At 50.1% G+C, this 19747-nt stretch overlaps 1 protein-coding gene across 6 annotated transcripts in view; it reads left to right on the top strand.

The window, feature by feature from the left end:
* LOC149349661 (uncharacterized) overlaps positions 1-19747 on the top strand; it is a 512421-nt gene that overhangs the window by 27047 nt on the left and 465627 nt on the right. The window contains exons 1-2 of one of the 6 annotated variants that reach the window (XM_089578699.1): positions 15675-16830; positions 16864-17133. The exons of the other annotated variants lie outside the window; for them this stretch is intronic. Of the exons in view, the coding sequence (XP_089434825.1) occupies positions 16633-16830; positions 16864-17133 (468 nt within the window). The 5' untranslated portion in view covers positions 15675-16632. Of the gene's footprint in view, positions 1-15674; positions 16831-16863; positions 17134-19747 lie in introns of those variants that run through there. 6 annotated transcript variants of the gene reach the window in all.

Here is a 19747-nt window from a genome sequence, read left to right as displayed (position 1 = left end):
ACCCAAAAGGGAGTAAAAATGGTTTTGGCCACCCTTTTTACTCCATTTGTGAAAACATTTGCTCCATGAGTGGGGAGTAAAAAGGTGGACTGTCCTCCATTTTACTCCCATGAGTGAATAATGGAGTAAAAATGAGGATTTACCAGCATTTACTCCAGTCTAGAAAGGGAGTTAATTGTGCCAAATACTCCACCAGTGCCGAAATGGAGTAAAAAACACCATTTTGTGCAATCCGCCCCGCCACCTAGCGTCTCGTCTGCTTCTGGTCAGTCGTCTGATAATGGCGGTGAGTGAAGACCACTTGGTTACCATCGTCGCCGGGTCTCTGCTCACTTCTGCTCCTTCACGGGCGCCTGCCGCGGTACAAGATATCTGCTTGTCGCCGTTTTCCGCTACATTACGCTACAAAATTGAATTGCTCCTGTGAAGCCTCCAGTGCTCTAACCATACCTGACTTTCCTTTGTTAGTGTCGTCACCCCGTTCAGCCCCCGCTTAGGCCTAATTCTCACAGGCTTTTTTCAGTGTGGTTCTCGCAATGTGTTGCAGCAGATTGTGTTGCATGAACATGAAACTGTGGTAGAACATAGTGTCAACGCTGAGATCTTGATTGAGCTCATGAGGCTACATTTTTCCTCAGTCATATTGAAAAGCCAAGCCTTAATGAAGTGAATATGAAAGCAAACACTGCCATTCCAAGCTACCATCAGGGGTGTTTTCAACTTTTCTGCTCTGGTTTTTAGTCAAATATAGCATGGTGCATGACCGTGAAGACTACCCAGGGACTCCTTCTCAGTTTTGAACTATTGATTATAATGTTACATCCCTTTATCTACAAACACGGCCAACAAAACGAGCTCGTACAGCGAAAGGAGAGGACAAGCAAACGACTCCTGCCGCCTACGCCGCCGCTGGGCTTGCAGGCGGCGAATAGAATGCGTGACGCGGAGTTACATTAGGGCAGCGCAGTTTCGCAGAGCCCGCAGAGCTACTGCCCGTTTCCGCCGCTGTCACTGCTGAAAGAATGAGGCTGAATGAGGATAAATAAACATGACGCCATTTTTGGGCTCCATTTCTGTGGGTAGTGAAAAATTTACTCCCTTATACTCCAAAATAACTCCCTTATATAAGGGAGTAAATAAAAAACGCCATACATATGGAGTAAAAAAAACCTCCTTTTGGGTGTGCGTTAGAGGACAAGCCATTGACTCCCTTTTGGGTGTTTTCTTTATAACAGTGTATGGTCATCGTACATTCAGAGGTGTATTCTTGGATCCCGGGAAAGTGGTCTGATCTTGAACAGTTCCGATTTTAGCGGGGGGCGCTTAAGGCCCATATTGGTCGAGCTCGAGGTGATGATATCAAATGCCAATTGTAAAGTTTCTTGCGCCTCTCCCATGGAGCCTCTAATCGTCCATGAGGCGATGTCGTCGGCGTATACTGCCGTGTGGAGCTCAGATATGTTGGTATAGTTGTTTGGCCAGAGAGGCTAGGATTGCATTAAATAGGAGGGGTGAGGGAACGGCGCCTTGTGGAGTGCCCCGGTAGGGGAGGGAGAATAGAGGAAATGCTGGGCCGTTTTTTGTGTTAAGAAGGCTGACAGCGAACGCCAAGACTAAAAGCTGCCCCCGAAAGAAGTGAAGAGAACACAGGGTGATAGCGCCGGCGATGACGTCCGCATCCAGTGCCGTGTATATAGACAATGCCTGAAAGTTTCCTCCTCTCCTCGCGACCAACGTCACAGAGGTGAACGGCGCCTCCCTTCCGGCTCGAACGTGAGCCGAACTTTCAAACGATTACTTCCGCGGATGGTTATCGCGTCTCATAATTAACAACCATTTATTTCATCTTGACGTTGGAAATAAAGCAGGCCCTTACTTTCAGGGATACTTCTCGTGGCTCACAATAATAATAAAAAAATGCAGCCGTGCCCGTTTTCCCGCGAGATGCGGAGCAAGAACGTAGCTGCTGGTTCGCCCAGACGCCAGCTACTGTCGCTATTGATAAAAATTTCCTCCGGCGCAGATTTTTTTCCTACTCTTCGAACAAAACGAAGCGGCTGAACAACAAATAATGTCAAGCAGTTGCTCCCCCCCCCCCCCCCCCCATCAGTCGAATTATTCCGAAGGCCCCCAAGTGAAAACATTCTTTGTGGCGAAAGGTTGCAGCGGGACACGAACAAAAGAGGGACAACATAGGATGCAACACGGCGCTGACTTAAAGCTGGCAGTTTATTCGAACCACGACTCGCAGAATTTAACGCCTTCATCTTACAAACAAAAAGGAAAAAAAAAAGGGAACATGAGCCACCAAAAACCGACCAAGAACTGCACATACGCATGACATTCGCACAATATTCCCAACAAGACAAACAGGAGTGGAAGTACAAAGTATTTTCTTGGTTCTAAATAGAGATATATGGCGCTCTAACGCAGATTCGCTGAGAAAATGTACTACATGAGCACTGCGTCTCTTGCAATAAAATAAGCAAGCTCATGTTTCTGGACACAAGCGCACACAAGTGTAATCGGAAAGCTCTGTATCTTTCACAGTCCTTATTTTCTGTAACATCAAGCAGCTGTTCTCACTAAACTGCTGCAGTAAGTATTCGCCCTCCTTTTACGTGCAACCTGCGTCTTCCGGGCTGCTATAAAGTTGTCACACCAACTCGTTCAATCATCTGTGTTCACTAAGTACTACTTTCGGATCTCCTCACAGCAAAATCCGAAGTTAAGAATCAGTCCTGCATGTCTAATTTTTTAAACGCAACGCAGCGACATGGCACATAACTGATTAAATTAACAACGTCCTGCCGCATTTCTTAACGATACAGAAGGTAAACCCCTGCTCAAAAAAGACGCTTACATCAAAGGTTGTACAACTAACCAGATGCGTCGTTAGAAGGTAGGTGGAAGCATTTTTCAGGACCAACACGGTAATGATCAGCCCTGTTTCACAGGAAGCACTAATTCGGCTATTAACATCGAAAAGCGTTTTCGTCATTACTGCTGAGCATGCCGTTTTTGCAGATATCCACATTGCGAAGGACGCGTAGAACGCAAGCGCACAAAAGGTCAGAGAGCAGTACCCGGCAGCCCTGCAGATTGAAAACAAACTTCTGACTGCTTAACATTACCAATTCAACCATGTATCAATTACCACGTATCAGTTATGAATTAACCTTACCAAGTATCAATTCGCAGCGACGAATTTTATGCACGTGTTTCTCACACACACACAAAAAGAATATACTCACGGGTTTCGCATATCAGAACGCAACACGCGGCGCGAATATCTAGCAGGGCGAGGGGGCAAACACGTCGTACGCTGTTGCATATAGTCGCATGGTTGAAAAATATCGTTGGTTTCGAAGCTGCGAGAACTACAATCAATGAAGGTAAGTTGACGGGGAATGTACGTAACGCAATTAGCAGCTCGGTAATTCGTCCATAAACTTGCTTTCGAACACCTGTCATTTAGGCGGTCAACGCCAGCCGAAGCCGGCGGGCGCCGGCGTGTAGATGGGTTGAGCGGCGTCCCTCGCCGTAACCGGTCGCCAAACATAAACAAAAACACGTGCGTGCCGCGCGGGCGCGCCGCTCGCTCAGATGACGCCAGAATGGTACGCGCCGTAGTGCGCCACCGTCCGACCACCGATTACGCAATTAGAAACATGGCGCTGCATGAGGCTGCGGAGGCTGCTCTGAAACGCCCCCACGCGCCACCCACGCGCTGCGTCCCTCGATCCCCCGATTGGTGAGGCAGTCGCACCACGCTCCGCTCCGTCTGATACTGTGAATTGTGTCGCACGAGACAGGTTCTCCGCGCCAGCCACGCCACTCGCAGCGTTCTATTCGCAATACAAACCGTCGACCTATATAATCATAATACAAAATAGTATCCGCAGTTCTGAACAATGAGCGATACAACCGGTGGAAGCGCTTCGTCGCATGCTAATGCTAAATTTCCAAACAGATCGTCCCAAAGATGCAATGGACAATCATTTATTGATGGTAATAAGCACAGTTGTGGCGGACGACGGTTTCCGCATTAAAAAAACAAAGAAGCACTGAATACGACAGCATGCATGCAGAAACAGCACAGCCCACACCATGACTAATACTGGCCCGCTACGTCGTTCCCTAGACGCGGCTTGATTTCCCCCGACCACTCTGTTTTCGTCACTGGACCACTGTTCTTCTTTATCTAGGCGGCATCACGGGTGTCGGCATGCTGCGTAACCATGTGAAGGCTGTTGGGTTTGGGATGCCCCCCCCCCCCCCCCCCCCCCCCCCCCCTGCCTTGTGGATTAAGGCAGCGAACTTCGAGGACCGTGGGAACATGGCGGTAGCGGCGAAGCTCAAAGAGGGGTGCTGTAGGACCTGTGATGCCTCCCCTCCTGCCTAAGTGGATTAAGGCAGCGACCTTCCGTGACCGTGGGACCATGGTCGCAGCGGCGAAAGTCAAAGACCGCCGAAGGCCGAAGATGCGGCGACGATGGCGGCGTTCCGTGGCCGAGTCGACCCTCGGGTCAACGAACAGAGCGGTGGTGTGCTTAGTGAAAGACAGCAGTGTTTGATTACTGAGCCTCTACCCTCTCCCATCAACCGGGCTGCGAGAGACCCCACAGCCCGACGCCGCCCCAGCCGTGGGTGGTACCTCCGGAGTCCACGTCTGCTCATGCTATTGGACGTCATTCTTCGAACTATTTCCCCAGACAGGGATCTGGGGAATCTGTGCGCTATTTAACGGGGTGTTGTTTTGAGGACTCCAGTGTGTGCTCTCCCGCTAGCGAAGCAGTCCTCATCCACTGAGAGTCCCTCTCAGTTGCTCTCCTGTAATCATGTAAATAGCCTGTATAAAGTTTTCTTCGTTTCCTTACTCGTAACCCCGTCTCCCACCTTCCTCGTCCCTTCTCCGGCCCGACCACGCTCACCCGATCCTAATAACTGGTTGCCAGCGGTGGGATGGAAGCTACGTCCGAAGAATTGCTCGAGATGCCCAAGTCAACTCACCGGCTCCAACGGACCCCGGCAGCTACGTGATTGACTGCATCAGCTACGCTTCCGAAGACCGAGAGATGGACGCGTCAGGTCACCGGCTCCAACGGACCCCGGCAGCTACGGGACTGACGGCGTCAGCTGTATCTCGGCAGGGTGAGTGCCCGATGTTTGCCATTAGTTTCGCCAGACCGCACTAGCACAGGCAGATGTTAGTAGTGGGATTTTGGATTTCTGGGGAATGAAAATTTGGCAGTTTTGTGTTTTATTCGCTTCAAGCTGAGGCTTTTGTGTTTTAGCGGGGATTAGCGGCACGAGGTGCGTTCCGCGATGGAGAAGTTCCAGGTAGAGGACCTCCTTGAAATTTTGGAAGAACTGGGCATATCAGTAGACCCCACTAAAACGAGAGAGGCGATTTTGGATGTGATGCGGGCGGAGGAGGTGACAGTCGAGGAGGCAGACGAGACGTGGGAGACGATTGTTGAACGAAAAGCGGAGCAAGAAACGCGGAGGCTTCTCCAGGAGAGAGAGAAGCGAGAGGCGCAGGAGAAGCGAAAACTCCGCGAGGAGAAAGAGCAGAGAGAACTGCTTCAGCAGCAGGAAAGACGAAGGCTCCGAGAGAAGCAAGAAAGAGAGTGGCAGGAGCAGTGTCGTAAGAGACGCGCTGAGCTCGACGAACTGCGTAAACGAGAGCAGCAGGAGTTAGTGCGTAAGACTCAATTTCTCAGATGGCGAAGGGCCCGAGATCGTCTGAGGAGTTACCGCAGAGGCGAGAGCTTCAGAGCTTTTCTCGAGAATTTTGAGCGGATCTGTACGGAAGAGGAGCTCGATCAGGGCGAATGGTCGATGATGTTGGTGGCCGTTCTCCCTGGTGACGTCGGCGCCGTATTAGCGCGGCTGTCCGATGAGGATGCCGACGACTACGGTAAAGCAAAAAGTGCCCTCTTTCGCTTCTTCGGCATTCGTTTAGAGGCCGACTCAGATTGTAGTGATGGCAGCGGGCAGCGCTCCCATCAGTGCGTCAGCGACCAGCCAACGAACCCCGCTTGGTCAGCTGCGCACAAAATAGTTGCTCAGAAGAGCAGTGACAGGGCAGCTGCAAGTGTAGAAAGAACTGCCAGTTCAGCAGAAACTCCGGCAGAATCTTTCGATTTAAAGGTAGAGGCTCCGTGCCAGAAAGTCGGCAGTGAGGTTTTGAGTCCGCTCAATGACGAAACTAGAGAGGGACCTCCGCTGGTGCAGCCGGCGAACAGTAGGAGGCAGGAAATTGAGACGATAACCTGCGGCACAGAGCGTGACTGTGAGTCACCTGACAGCGACTCTGGCGCTCCAAGCCAGAGCGACGCGTTGGCCAAAATGCGCGATGCCGCAGTGATCGCCCATGCAACCCGGAAAGGTGAGAACACAGCGCCAAAATATAGACCGCAGGATAGTGAGCCATCGTGTTCAGCAGAGGTCACGGGAGCGAGCGATTGTGCAGGTGAGCCGTCGCCTGGCACTGTGAGAGAGGCACAAGTGGCTTTGCTGCGAGAGAAAGATGGCGAAACCGATCAGCCTCTGAAAATTGATGGCTCGACTAAGGCGAGGGCCGGCAGCTTAGCACCTGTTGGCCACGCGAGAACTGTTGACAGGCAGCGAAAGTCAACAGGCGAGGTTTCCGGAAGACGGCTACGCGTGAAGGCAGCTAATCCGTCTGCGAGAAGGCAAAAAGCGCGAGTCAAGCTTCTGCATTGGAGGACTCCGCGTAATTCCTCGAAATTGCCACCGCGGCGCGCAAAAGTTCGCAAGCGTTGCAGAAAAACCCACGCGACTGATAATGCGCCCTCTAGATGTAAACCACCTGCTCCATCGAGAGACCGCAGAGGGGATTACAAGGCATGTGACGCGGGCGGCGTGCTAGGGAGAAGGGTGCACGGACGCCGCACAAAAGAGCGCCACAGAGGACCCGCGGGTCGGAGGGGGACGGAGCATGCAGGGAACCAAGAGAAAGGGAAGCGCCGCTCTAGCACAGGCGGAACTAATCAGCCCCACATGTTTTTGGAAACCTTAACTGGTAGCCCTGCCGTCCGACCGCGACCCCGCAGGGCGCGTCTGAAGAATAGGGACCAGTGGATTCCTTGAATCAGATGACCGTGTCTAGGCGCATTCCCGGGGGCTAAGTGCTCCATGTATTTACTGTTTGCTTTTTCATTTAGTCAACTGTAAAAAGAAAAATGAAAGCAAACCAACTTTTGAGCTTTTGTACCTGAGTGAATTTTGCATTTTTTGTTACTTTCATTGTAATGTAACTTTGACGACGCTTGTATTTTACGTAACCTTTGTGTAGCGCAGTTCAGTGTAGCGCGAACGATTTCCTTTGTAAGCTGTAATCTCACCCGCGCTATTATCTATGTTTTGTTATTTGACGGCATCACTCAATTGAGGTTTGATGCGAATTGCCGTGCAGCAGGCATTTGTATATAAGTTTAGCTGCGCTGCGAAATGTGAGAGTGCCCGCTGAGGCACGAAGGTACAGCGAAGTAATTCATGGACGAATGTGGCGCAGTCCCTCGCGTGGGCGCTAGGAGATTACTTCGAGATTTAACCTGGTTAGGTTTGTTTTGTGGGTCTGGCACGTAAAGTTTACCCACCGTATTTGTTGTGTGCTAGTGTCCGCTGACATAGAAGCACGAACGAGGCCATCCTTAACCATTGTAGCTTAGGTAGCTGGCATGAGCTCCCAGAGAGGCTACCTTTTCAGCCGAATTTAGCTTTGCAGTAGGGTTATCTGCAGCATTTGTTACACGCTAGTGTCCGCTGACGCAGAGGCGCGAGCGAAGCCGCTCTTGGACATTTTAGCGTAGCTCGTGTGAGCTCTTAGAGGTACTACTTTGTGTAGCCGTATGAAGTTGTGCAGTATGCCACTTCTGCAAGTTTGTTGTGCAAGTTTCGCGCATTTATGTCGTGTCTGCTGCCATGCAGAACGAAAGGAAGAAGACATGGGAAATTGTCGTACTTAAGAATAGCAAGTAGCTTGGGGCAAAATTAAAGCCTCTGTCTTCCCTCTCGGTTGATTCCTCCCTGCCCGGGTGACATCGAGAATCGTTTCAATTTGTCCGACCGATTCTAAACCCATTCTAATGTTCCCTCTGTTTCTTGAAGTGTCATGCATTATGACAACACTTTGAAGAGGTCCGAACACTTGAACCGTGCACTGGCTACGCACTTCGTGTTCGTTCAGGAAAATTTTGTTTCATTTAAGATTTTACTTAGAGGGAAGTCTGATTAATCAGTTTTCTTTTGTTTTGGTCTGGCGGGGCGAGTGGGCAACAGACGGCACTTGCTTTTGCTGTGTGTGGCTTGGCGTTTGTGGTTCCGTTTGACTCGCCTTCCAGAGAAATTCCGAGAGCCGGACATCGACAGCCGATGAAGAGAGGCCTGGAGAAAACGAGAGCCCCCTCTTGCACGTCCTGTCAGCCGAGCTGCGTAGGAGCGGCTCATCTTCCGGAAGCATTGTCTGGTGGCGGGGGTGCTGTTGGGTTTGGGATGCCCCCCCCCCCCCCCCCCCCCCTGCCTTGTGGATTAAGGCAGCGAACTTCGAGGACCGTGGGAACATGGCGGTAGCGGCGAAGCTCAAAGAGGGGTGCTGTAGGACCTGTGATGCCTCCCCTCCTGCCTAAGTGGATTAAGGCAGCGACCTTCCGTGACCGTGGGACCATGGTCGCAGCGGCGAAAGTCAAAGACCGCCGAAGGCCGAAGATGCGGCGACGATGGCGGCGTTCCGTGGCCGAGTCGACCCTCGGGTCAACGAACAGAGCGGTGGTGTGCTTAGTGAAAGACAGCAGTGTTTGATTACTGAGCCTCTACCCTCTCCCATCAACCGGGCTGCGAGAGACCCCACAGCCCGACGCCGCCCCAGCCGTGGGTGGTACCTCCGGAGTCCACGTCTGCTCATGCTATTGGACGTCATTCTTCGAACTATTTCCCCAGACAGGGATCTGGGGAATCTGTGCGCTATTTAACGGGGTGTTGTTTTGAGGACTCCAGTGTGTGCTCTCCCGCTAGCGAAGCAGTCCTCATCCACTGAGAGTCCCTCTCAGTTGCTCTCCTGTAATCATGTAAATAGCCTGTATAAAGTTTTCTTCGTTTCCTTACTCGTAACCCCGTCTCCCACCTTCCTCGTCCCTTCTCCGGCCCGACCACGCTCACCCGATCCTAATAAGGCGGAGACATCACCGTCGCCGACCGGTTTCGGTTGGAAGACGAGGGGGGGTGAAATAATTTGGCTTATGGAATCTTCCTTCCATTTCACCGTGCAGTTGGTGCATACGGAGCTGCCCTTGAATTTCTTTATTGAAACATGCGCTGCAAAGTCAATAATAAAAATATATTTGTTTATTAGCCTCCCCAGCGTACGAGCACCCGTGTTTCAAGTGGGCCCCACGCACTGCAAGCTAACTGCAAAAAAAAAAAAAAAAAAACTTGGTAACGAGAGCCGTCTTAGTATGAAAATTTAGTGTAGCTAAAGAACAAAAAGCACCCTGAATATCAAACAGTTTACATGTAATTTGTTTTCTGCTTCCTGAGCTGTGGTCTTTGCCTCTGCAAAGACGCGACCCTAAAAGCGGGAAAACGCGGAAGTACTGACGACGGAACAAAACCGAACAAATGAAGACATTAGAGAGGAGAGACATACCACGTTGAAAGTGACAAAAGAGCGAAAGGTTAAAGAGGCGTGGTTGCCAGGCCATCCTTTAGAAAGCTAGGCAGAAAGAAAACACAAGGAATAAGCCTGCCTGAATGGAGCGTTGATCCTTGCGGGATCCCCAATGACTGAGATTTCGGACACGTTAAGGACTTGAGACCCGGGGCTTCGCGGCCGCCCGGCAGAATTGCCTCTTTCGCGCTGCGTTGGGGAAACCAGGCTTGGGGTGTGCATTAATCCTGGCTAGCGGTGGCATGTACGCTGCTACTTTGCTGGCCCTCGCTTTTCTATACCGCGCCCGCCCACGAATGTGTCTGCGGGCGATTGGCGCCGGCTTTGTCGACAGCGGCGTGTTCTTCGCGATGGGAATTGGGTTGTGCGCCGCGCCATTTTCTTTGCCTTTTCGGTCCGATCACGTGCTTCTCTCATAATTACGAAGATACGTCGTTGAGTTGTCGTGACGGGTGCGTTGTCAACGCGCGTATCATGAAGAAATCTGGAATTGGACTCTTGGCTTAAGACGCTGAGCGACACAAAAAAAACAACACCGTCAGTGAAGGCGAGGCTTCGGAGAGAAACTGCTCAGTACACTGACGAGGCTGAGACGGTCGTCATTGCTCGCTCAGGCCCTCTCTCAAGATTCTAAAGTCTGGTCTCTGCATAACGTCGCGCGCAAGGAAGTCCGTTTCTGAAAATGAGCCACCTCGAGGACAAAAGGAGCTCGAGTCGCACCACTTCGTGCATTATGAAGTGCGGCGCTGCGCGGCCATCTAGCGTCGCGGGCGGCGCGCGGAAGGAGTCCCAGATTACGCCTAACGCGGCGAGCCGCTTCTTCGCAGCGAACGAGGGGCGTGTGTGGAGGCGCGCTTCGCCCCATCGCGAGATTTCTCATCTGCAGCGCCGCGGCACATTGGCGGCATTAGCGTTTCAGATGGGGCAAGCGTGCGCCCACTGGTGCGGCGGAATCGAATCAAAAAGAAATCAGCGGCGGAGGCGTCCCTTGCACGGGGCTCTCTCTCTCTCTCCGCTTCATTCCCCGCACCAGCTGCAGTACGACCGGATTTGCATGACGAAAACCTATTTTCTTGCGTGATCTCGTTTGCTGCAGCCTCGCTGTCTGAGGATTATTTCTTTCTGCTTTCTCTCTGTTTCTTTTTTTTTTTAGTGGCCGCGAAAAGGACGGCGTTTTGTAAGAGATTTCGACCTTGGAACGGACGCAACAACAAGCTCTGTCCCGTTGCATTTTCAAGGCCGCAATAGTGCGCGAGTTTCTTTTGTGCCACCCATCACGTCGCCGACGGTTGTGTCCGATCGAAGTCGCATAACATTCGGGCCGAAATAACATTCCGCTCGAGGTCGGTCAGCGTGGTCACAATGGGGTTTTCTCTATTCGCCGTGTTGCGGAGTGATCGACTCGGTCGGCGACGATTGCAGGGACTGAATAGCTGCATCCCATTTACGCGGGTGGAAATGCGGACTGCGCCTCCCTTGTGCATTTTTCAGTCGCTACTTTTCGATTTTTCCTCCATTTACCTACGGGACGTCCGGGGGAATCATCGGTTCGACGAGTCCGCCCGCGGTTACAAAAGACGCGTCTGGAACGGAGATGACGACATGTGCCGATTCCCAGCGGGGCGCTCGCAGCCAGTGTTATTGCCGACGACTCCGGCATGACACGCGCGCAGCGAGACTCGAGTTGGAGCTGGCGCTTGGCGAGTGGCAGAAACTACAGCTTATGAAAATACACGGCGCGAATTGTCACCACTGATCGGGCGCGGCGAATTGCTGAGCGGACCGAGTCTGCGTGTCGAAGTCGATGTGCATGTTGGTATTTCGAATTTTATAAAGGCTGCGCGAAAGAAGCACGCACAAGAAAGGCAGCAGCACAGACACTGACTATTATGATTAGGCGACAAGGGGATTTCAAGGGGGAAGGAGAAAAAAATGTTCCATATCATCCAAAGGTATATAATACTTCTGCCACTGTGTTGGGGTAAAATCGATCTTCCAGAGCAACCAAATGGTCATTCACATGGCTAAACAGCATTTTCTAGTCGTCTAAACCACGCACCACATCAAGATCAATGCTGACAAAAAAGATATCACAGAGTACAGGGAGAACGCAGTGGTCTAATACAAATATACACGGTGAACAACAATAACAAAAAATCGTACCATGCAAAGGTGTATAGTCAAGACAAAACGTAAACCGTATCATAAAATATTCCGAAATAAAGCCACACAAGTTATCGAAAGCGTAGAGTTTCCATAAATGAAATATCAGTCAGTAAAAACAAATATTTCTTGGCTATAGAGGGGTATAAATGCTTTACATCAACGAGAACGCGAGACGTTCAGATTTCCTCACAAGGACGGAACAACGAGTTCATGCAACTAAATGAATCTTCCACCACCAACTTCAAGTGCCTTTGGAGGAAGCCGCTAATCCGATGTCGCTGCCACGTGACGATGCCCACTAATGGCATAGCCTCATTGTGTCATGCAGGTAAAAATGGCTTCAAAGCTGGTACGCTTGCATTTACGGCAAACGTCACTCGATTCTTCAGGGTCAGCCTATTGCACAGGGACGGCACCTTATAGTTTACTTCGGACGAGACCACTATCCTCGAGGCTACTTTTTTCATGACCGCCCGAAACGGTTTCATCGCGACATGATCCAGGAGCTAATATAACAAAACTTCCCTCTTTATTAGCACGAAACAGATCAATATCCTTGAAGAAGGGAAAAGGACGCTTTTAATAGGCGTTTAGACACCGTAAAACACTTGTTGATTTTGCTAGCTTCTCGCACTACTTACTGCTGCAAGCGAACGCCCGCCGCAAATGATCCGGATAGCCAAAAAAGAAAAAAAAAAATGTTTCGGTTAAAAAACGTATTTTTGTACTCCGACGATAATGAAAACGATGTGCCTTACACTAATTTAAAAAAAAAGTTCATCTCTAATATAGCACAATCGATGGTTCACTTACAGGTTAGCTCTCCGCCTTAGTGACATACCAATGATTCACTATTACTTCAACAAGGGCTTGTTCACAGGAGGGCGGGGGGGGGGGGGGGAATTGTGGAGGGGCGTAAAGGAGAATGGAAGGCGTCCTGCCCGCCACTTGCAACCGGTCTCCAGCCAAAGAGGCAGGATTAAAAAAAAAAAATCATCCCAGAGAGCTCACGTTGTACCTGATCGCCGCTTCGGCGTTCGTTTCGTTTCACAGCGTCTCACCAGTATGGATGGCGCACACCACTACATTTCTCTTTTTGGTACATAGCACCGCAAAGAGGTATTCATGAAGCCCTATTTTGCTTTTTTTGAAGGCTGGTACTCCCTGAGTCGGTCACGATGCACCGGCTCGCCTGACCGTCGTTTGTGAAGTGTGCCGTTCTCAGAAAGTATAACTTCCTGGCAAGTCCGTGGATTTTCGGAAACGACACCGGTTTCACACTTGACAAACGGCATAAGAAACGAAAACTGAGCGAGTTGGTGCATCACAGAAGAACTAAAAACAGCGCCGCGACGAGTCTGACAACTGAAGGTTCATTGAAAAAACACAGGTATTAATACTCTCCAACACAGCCAGCTAGGACGCATGCGCCCCTCTAAACACTTCTAATCATGAGAATCAAGATATTTAATCTCACAGTCATGAAGGATCACCGAAGACGTGCTTACGCACGTGTCACCATTCACGTGGATGTAATAGGCCGCACATATTTCTCTTGTTAATTTATCGATTTTTTTTTCTCTTTTCTTTTCTCTTCTTTGTCCCTGTCCTGTGTGCGCTGGAAATTTTTCAAAATGCTGTACCAACTCGCTCGAATGTCAGTTTTACTAATTTATCGATGCCTGCAAATAACTTTGGTTCCTTTGAAAAGAGGTGCGCACAATATCTTATCAGGGGAATCAGGGATATTATTCAAGGGGCGATTACTGTAATGTAGGGCAAGGTCAGATGACGGGGAACCTTTTAACGATGTATTAGGCTGACGTAGACGGATGTTTACACAATTTCCGGTCTGCCCGATATATCTCTTACCGCAAGAAAATTCAACGTCATGCTCTACCTCTTCAGCACATGGCATGAACTTAATCTGGTGACTTATCTTGCAGACTCTACTACCGGCTTTTTTTTTGCTTTTTTTAGTCATTGCTCTCCTATCGAGTATGGCACATATTTTCCCAAGTTTTTTCGGGGCTGAGAACAACACTTGAATACCATATCTGGTGTCTACATTCTTTAATCTATGGGAAAACTGACGAACGTATGGGATAACCGCATGCCTCTTCCTACCAGACTACTCTGATGGATGGCAATCCTTGAAAGACAAGTTCCTTCGAGATTTTATTGCATGCAGGAAAGATTACCTCTTCCGGAAAAGCCGCCGATTTTAATCTCTGAACTTGCTGACGAAAACTATTTTCCATTACATGCACAGAGGATTTTGAAAGTGCCGACCCCAAACATGCAACGGCTATTTCACATTTAACTAATTTTGAATGGGCTGAGCGATAACTAAGCGAGGGCTTCTCTGAGGAATTTACTTTCATAGTCCTGGAAACCATGCAGCCACAGTTCTTACAAATAAGATTGGCTTTGAGCCATGATCACGTCTGCTGGTATTTACAGCAGCGATCAGAGAAGCGGGTGTTTCCCCTGAGATGTTCCGCAGTTTCTAAAATATGATTTTTGAGTTAGAAGAGCGTTTGTTTCGGCATAGCATTGTTATCAGTGTAGAACATGAGAATACAGCTATGACTTGCTAACAGTAGGCTGGTTAACTAATATAGAGTAGTTAGCTTTTTAACTATTAGCGTTAGTCTCTTTATTTATTGAGAGGCGTATAGCCCAACGTAAGTAATATCCATATCTGTTTATAGAATTTCGAAAACGCTGTCACTGTCAGCACTGTGGCCGAACAAACCTTGGCTATTTCGACGAGTTACATGCTCTGGAGGGGCTGCTTCGCCTGCAAGCCTCTCGAAATGACTTGTATTTTGGCGGCATGTAGCCAAAACGCGGCATGTAACTGCGTTTCCGAAATTCTAAAGAACTGTTATGGATATCACTCGTGGTGGGCTACTAATATCCTACTAGTTAGCACGACTTAGCTGTATTTTGATGCGCGACCCCGCTGATAATGCATCCTGAAAAGAGCGCTCGTCTAACTCGAAAAGCCTGTTTTTTTTAAAAAATTACGGAGCATATTAAGTGAAACACTGTGTGTGTGCGTGTGTGTGTGTGTGTGTGTGTGTGTGTGCGTGCGCGCGCGCGTGCGTGCGTGCGTGTGCGTGTGTGTGCGTGCGCGCGTGCGTGCGTGCGCGTGCGTGCGTGTGTGCGTGTGTGCGTGAGTGCGTGCGTGATCGCGCGCTCCAGGTGTTCCAGCTAAATGTAACCATGCTTTTAAAAACGCGGAGCGTCCTAGCCCAGTGAAACCAATTGAGGGTTGTTCAGAGTCGCGTGGCCTTGTCTGCAGTATTTTTCGATCTTCAAAGCTAATTAATTAGTTACGTCTAATCACCTAGCATTTAAATTATTGGCTTGAGCAACAAAGTTCCAATACAAAAGTTGTAGTTCGCTTTGAAAAACGACTGACTGAAACGTTTGCACCATTGCGCTGTTTTTTTTTTTACCAGCCTTTAACCATAACTCGCTCAATAAAAACTCCCACATGACAACTGTTCCATTTCAACGTCCCGATGCGCGTCTCAGAGAACAAAATCCGCTTTCTTCTGGACTGGTGTCCCCGATGTGCCTTTGTGTGCACACTGGCGCAGAGGTGTGAGCAAGCAGCTGATCACGTGATAGCTTTGTTTGAAGGCCAATAAATAAAGCTACGAAAATTGTACCTTGATGGAAACAGCGCTGCTAGCTGTTTTTCGAGACAGTCTACAACTTTTGTACTGAAACTTTGTTCCTCAAGCAGATAATGAAAAATATAGATAATTAGGCTTAACTAATTAACATTGAAGAACGAAAACAATACTGCAAACTAGGTCACGCGACTATGAACAGCACACACAAGCACGCCCGCGCACACGCACGCACACGCGCCATTCCTTAGCGAGCCATTCTTTCGCTGCCTGCATCAAACCCACTTTCAGTCCTACATTGAGGACCTTTCAGGATCAAAGGGAGCAAAATATTGACAGTTCACGGAAAATAAGCGGAGAGAGTGCGAGCATATTTCACAGCTTGCGCTCTGACCCACATTTCTCCGTCATATCTGTACGCGGGTAGCGGATGCAATGACGACTGGAACAGCGTCCGTGTATTGTTATTCGGTATCATGATGTGCTGGAGCATTTCAATTAGTTCTGCACCAATTACGCGCAGAACTAATTGAAATGCTAATTAAAACGCGGCACCAATTAGATGCTGCGCCTTTGTTCCAATAGAAATAAGAAACGACCAATTTTCTGTTCATTCAGGTCACAAGACGAGACATTCAGCTATACCTCGCGCAGAACGACCTAGGCGTCTCTATCCGCTCCTGCCGCCAACACATGCCCACACAATTATCACTATCTTGTTCCGGCATTTCTGGGAAAGACCGTGGAAGTGCTAATTGTTGGATACTGTTATGAAGGATCGGCCATTCAGTGACAGTCGAACAGTGCTACGTCACAATGACTTCTAATTGAACACATTGTTTCATAATAAAAAAAAATACACAGAAGGTATAGGTAATACTGTGAAGGCTGCGGAAGGCGCCGTACAGAAATGCATATACCAGCGACTCCCTGTGTCTTTATGCTATTACAAAAATAATGAATCGAGCAAAGCTTTCCTCCTGCGTGTTGGCGCTGGCTTCTCATGCGTATCTGTAAACTTGGTATAGACATGTACAGGCGCGGACAAAAGTAAACGGAGCACGCAACTGTCTTCGAATATTAATCAAGCGTCACCTAATTGAAATTTCCAGCTGTGGTACGCGCATGCTGGTAGAGGAGGCTGGTGGGCTTTCTTGTAGACAAACAACGCTTCTTCGTTACCAATGGAGGAAGCGTGATTGCACTTCGAACGCAATAGCGTGCTCCGTTTACTTATGGCCGCGCCTGTACGGGTGGCAGTTGCGCGCTGGCCCCGAGAACAGCGTCCGGAGTGCAGCGTCACGTTGCGTTGCTTCAAAGCCGGCGTGCTTTGCCGCGCGTCTTCCCGTGACTCAGCGCTGGCTGGCGCGCGCGGTCGTGATCACGCAGCAAAACGGCGTTCCCCGGCGTGCAAGGGCGCAGAGGGCGCGGCCGGCGTGGCGTGCGCGATCGATGCGGTCAGGCGCTCGCCCTCCGGTGCTTCCCGTATTTTCCCCCTCGCCCGCAACTCGCTGCAAACACACAGGCCACGCTCTGAAGCAGCATGGCCTCGCACTGAGGCCGGGCCCCGGAGTCGCCGAGCCCAGCAGGAGGAGCAAAAGCCACGCAGCACCAGCGGTCCTCCAGGTAAGCCGAGCACCGCGGCAACTCAAACGCAGCACGCGCGCGCGTGCGGCGTCGCGCTTCGGGTCCACCACTGCGAGGGTGCAAGGGGGGTGCTGGGGGAGGCACCACCCCGGGGGAGTGGGGGAGGACGCACAGGGTTGTGTTCCTGCTGACCGTCCGCGGGATGATTTTGGCTCGCGCCGCTAGGCTTAGCGAAAGGGCGCGCAGCTCGGAGGTGCTGTCAGTGCGATGAGCCGGGCACGGCTCTGCCGCGACGCACGGCCTTGCTCGGCTCGGTCCCCCGGAGCCCGCGGCATGTCACGCGAACGGCGGGCCCGCCAGCTGGCCGCACGCGAAATCGATGCTTCCCGGCTGGGCCCCGACGGCGCGCGCGCTAGGCGAAACCCAGTTCCCACGGCGAGTTCGCGCGTGCACTGGCTCGGCATTGCGCAAGCGGTTTGAACTCACTAACTTTCCCGCCGGTGTCGGATTGTTTGATTTTGTTATTCATAACACTGAAGGCTGCGGTTCGCGACCGTTGTCACTGGGATTGTCTCTCTTGCGGTCATGATCGGCGGCACCGTGAGCGCGTGTTTACGGAGCTAGCAAAGTTATTGGAACATGTTTGCGTCGTTGCTCCAGTTCAAACAGCGCTCTTTGTCGCGGTGCTACTAACTTGCGTGGTATATGTTCAATTCACGGCGTTGCACAGAATTCATTTGAAACATTTCCCCAATCCTGTACACCTAAGCCGTGCGCGTTTCAAACGCTGTCTTACTGGCTTACAGGTTACCCCGTCCCATCTGAACGGGGCCGATGCAGCGAGCGGTGTCCCCGTGCAATAGCTTCTGCAGCGGTATAGGTTACTGAAAGGTTTAATCAGAACGCTATAACGATTTCTGACTGCTGTCATTAATGTGCGTTGACGGTGGCTGCAGATGACATGAGGAAAAATTAATGTTTCTGAGCTACAATAATAAAAAATTGCGTCTTTTTTCGGTACGAATCAATTAGGCACACAACCGACGTATACAATACCGAATCAAGCGCTTTCTCATCTGCGCGCTGCCTTGTTTTAAACCATACCTATAGCATTGCGTGACCGTCGCAATAAATCAATGCTTGCAATCGTTCTGTGCTCGTCAGTCGCGCCCCGATCCCCTCGTGCCTGGATGTTGTTGTCAATTCAACGATCGCATTCTTCCTGTCTGGCGCCCGAGGCCAATTAGCCCGCCTTCCTGTCGCGATTCCGGTCCTTTCGAGATCGCCCTCGAGACAAACTGCCGGCGCCGGAGCAGACTTTTCTCTGCGTATGACGCTCTGATGTCGCCATGTGGAATGTCTCACTGCCCTGTAAAGTACAACGTTCACTTTCACCGCGGCTGTACTCATTTGCTCATTTGACACTGCTCAGTGCAGTCTATAGCGTTCACTGATATTGACGGAGAAGTTTGGTGGTCGTCTCCTGGAGGAAAAAATTTCATGTGCGTGCGTAAATAGGCATAAGGATGTGAAAATCTGCCAGGAAAGGTCGACCAAAATTCTTTAAAACAGCACAGGTGCTGCTGCTATTGCTGCGATGACGTATTCTATGACTAATAATAAAGGTGGCGATAGTCGTCGCATCCCAAACTCCGGATGTGAAGGACGTTGTACGTAGTTCAGTGTAGGAGTTCGGCTCTGATAACGAGCGGATGGGCGCGTGGTCTATAGTCACAAAATAGCACGATCGAGGTTTCCTTTCTGTCGATTGACGGGCTAAATGAAAATGTTACGAAAACAGCAATATTGTCCCAACTAGTGACAGCTAAGAGTAAAACTTCCCACAAGGCTAACTGCTTTTTTTTTTTAGCGAAAAAGGCGATTGAACGGGAGCCGATCGTGCGAATGTCCCGTAACTAGTCACTTTCTGCACGGCTGCGGCGAACACAGTCCTCCTGCATTTTACCTACCTCGAGTATGTCGAAACTACTTCAAATCCCACTGAAACCCATACGTATGTATACACCTACCGAGCGCAGTCACACATTTCTTAAAGCATGAAGTAGGAGTTTTTTTTCCCCCGTTGACACGAACGTTACTGCAGTACCATTTCAGTTCTGTCAGCAGTATACACAGTGTTTCACCTAAGACTTTACACAGTTTTAAAATATAGGCTTTTTGGTTTGGTTTGGTTTGTTTTATTGGAGTTTAACGTCCCAAAGCGACTGAGGCTATGAGAGACGCCGTAGTGAAGGGCTCCGGAAATTTCGACCACCTGGGGTTCTTTAACGTGCCCTGACATCGCACAGCACACGGGCCTCTAGAATTTCGCCTTCAAGAAATTCAGCCGCCGCGGCCGGGATCGAACCCGCGTCTTTCGGGTCAGCAGCCGAGCGCCGTAACCACTGAGCCACCGCGGCGGGAATATAGGCTTTTTGATTTATAAGAGCACTGTCAGCGGCTTAGTACATCAGAATACAGCTAAGGCGTGCTAACTAGAATGCTGGTTAACTTATATTGAATAGTTAACTTTTAAAATATTACTGTTAGGCTTCTTAATTATTGAGAGCCGTGTAGCCATCCGTAATTTATATCCATATCAGTTTTTAGAATTTAGAAAACGCAGTTACCTTCGGCGCTGTGGCTCAATAAA

The sequence above is a fragment of the Amblyomma mixtum genome, chromosome 3, assembly GCF_055824585.1.
Source record: "Amblyomma mixtum isolate Tamu chromosome 3, ASM5582458v1, whole genome shotgun sequence".
Taxonomy (NCBI): Eukaryota; Metazoa; Arthropoda; class Arachnida; order Ixodida; family Ixodidae; genus Amblyomma; species Amblyomma mixtum.
Note: the sequence above shows the minus strand (reverse complement) of the source record. Positions and strands in the feature narration are given on the sequence as shown.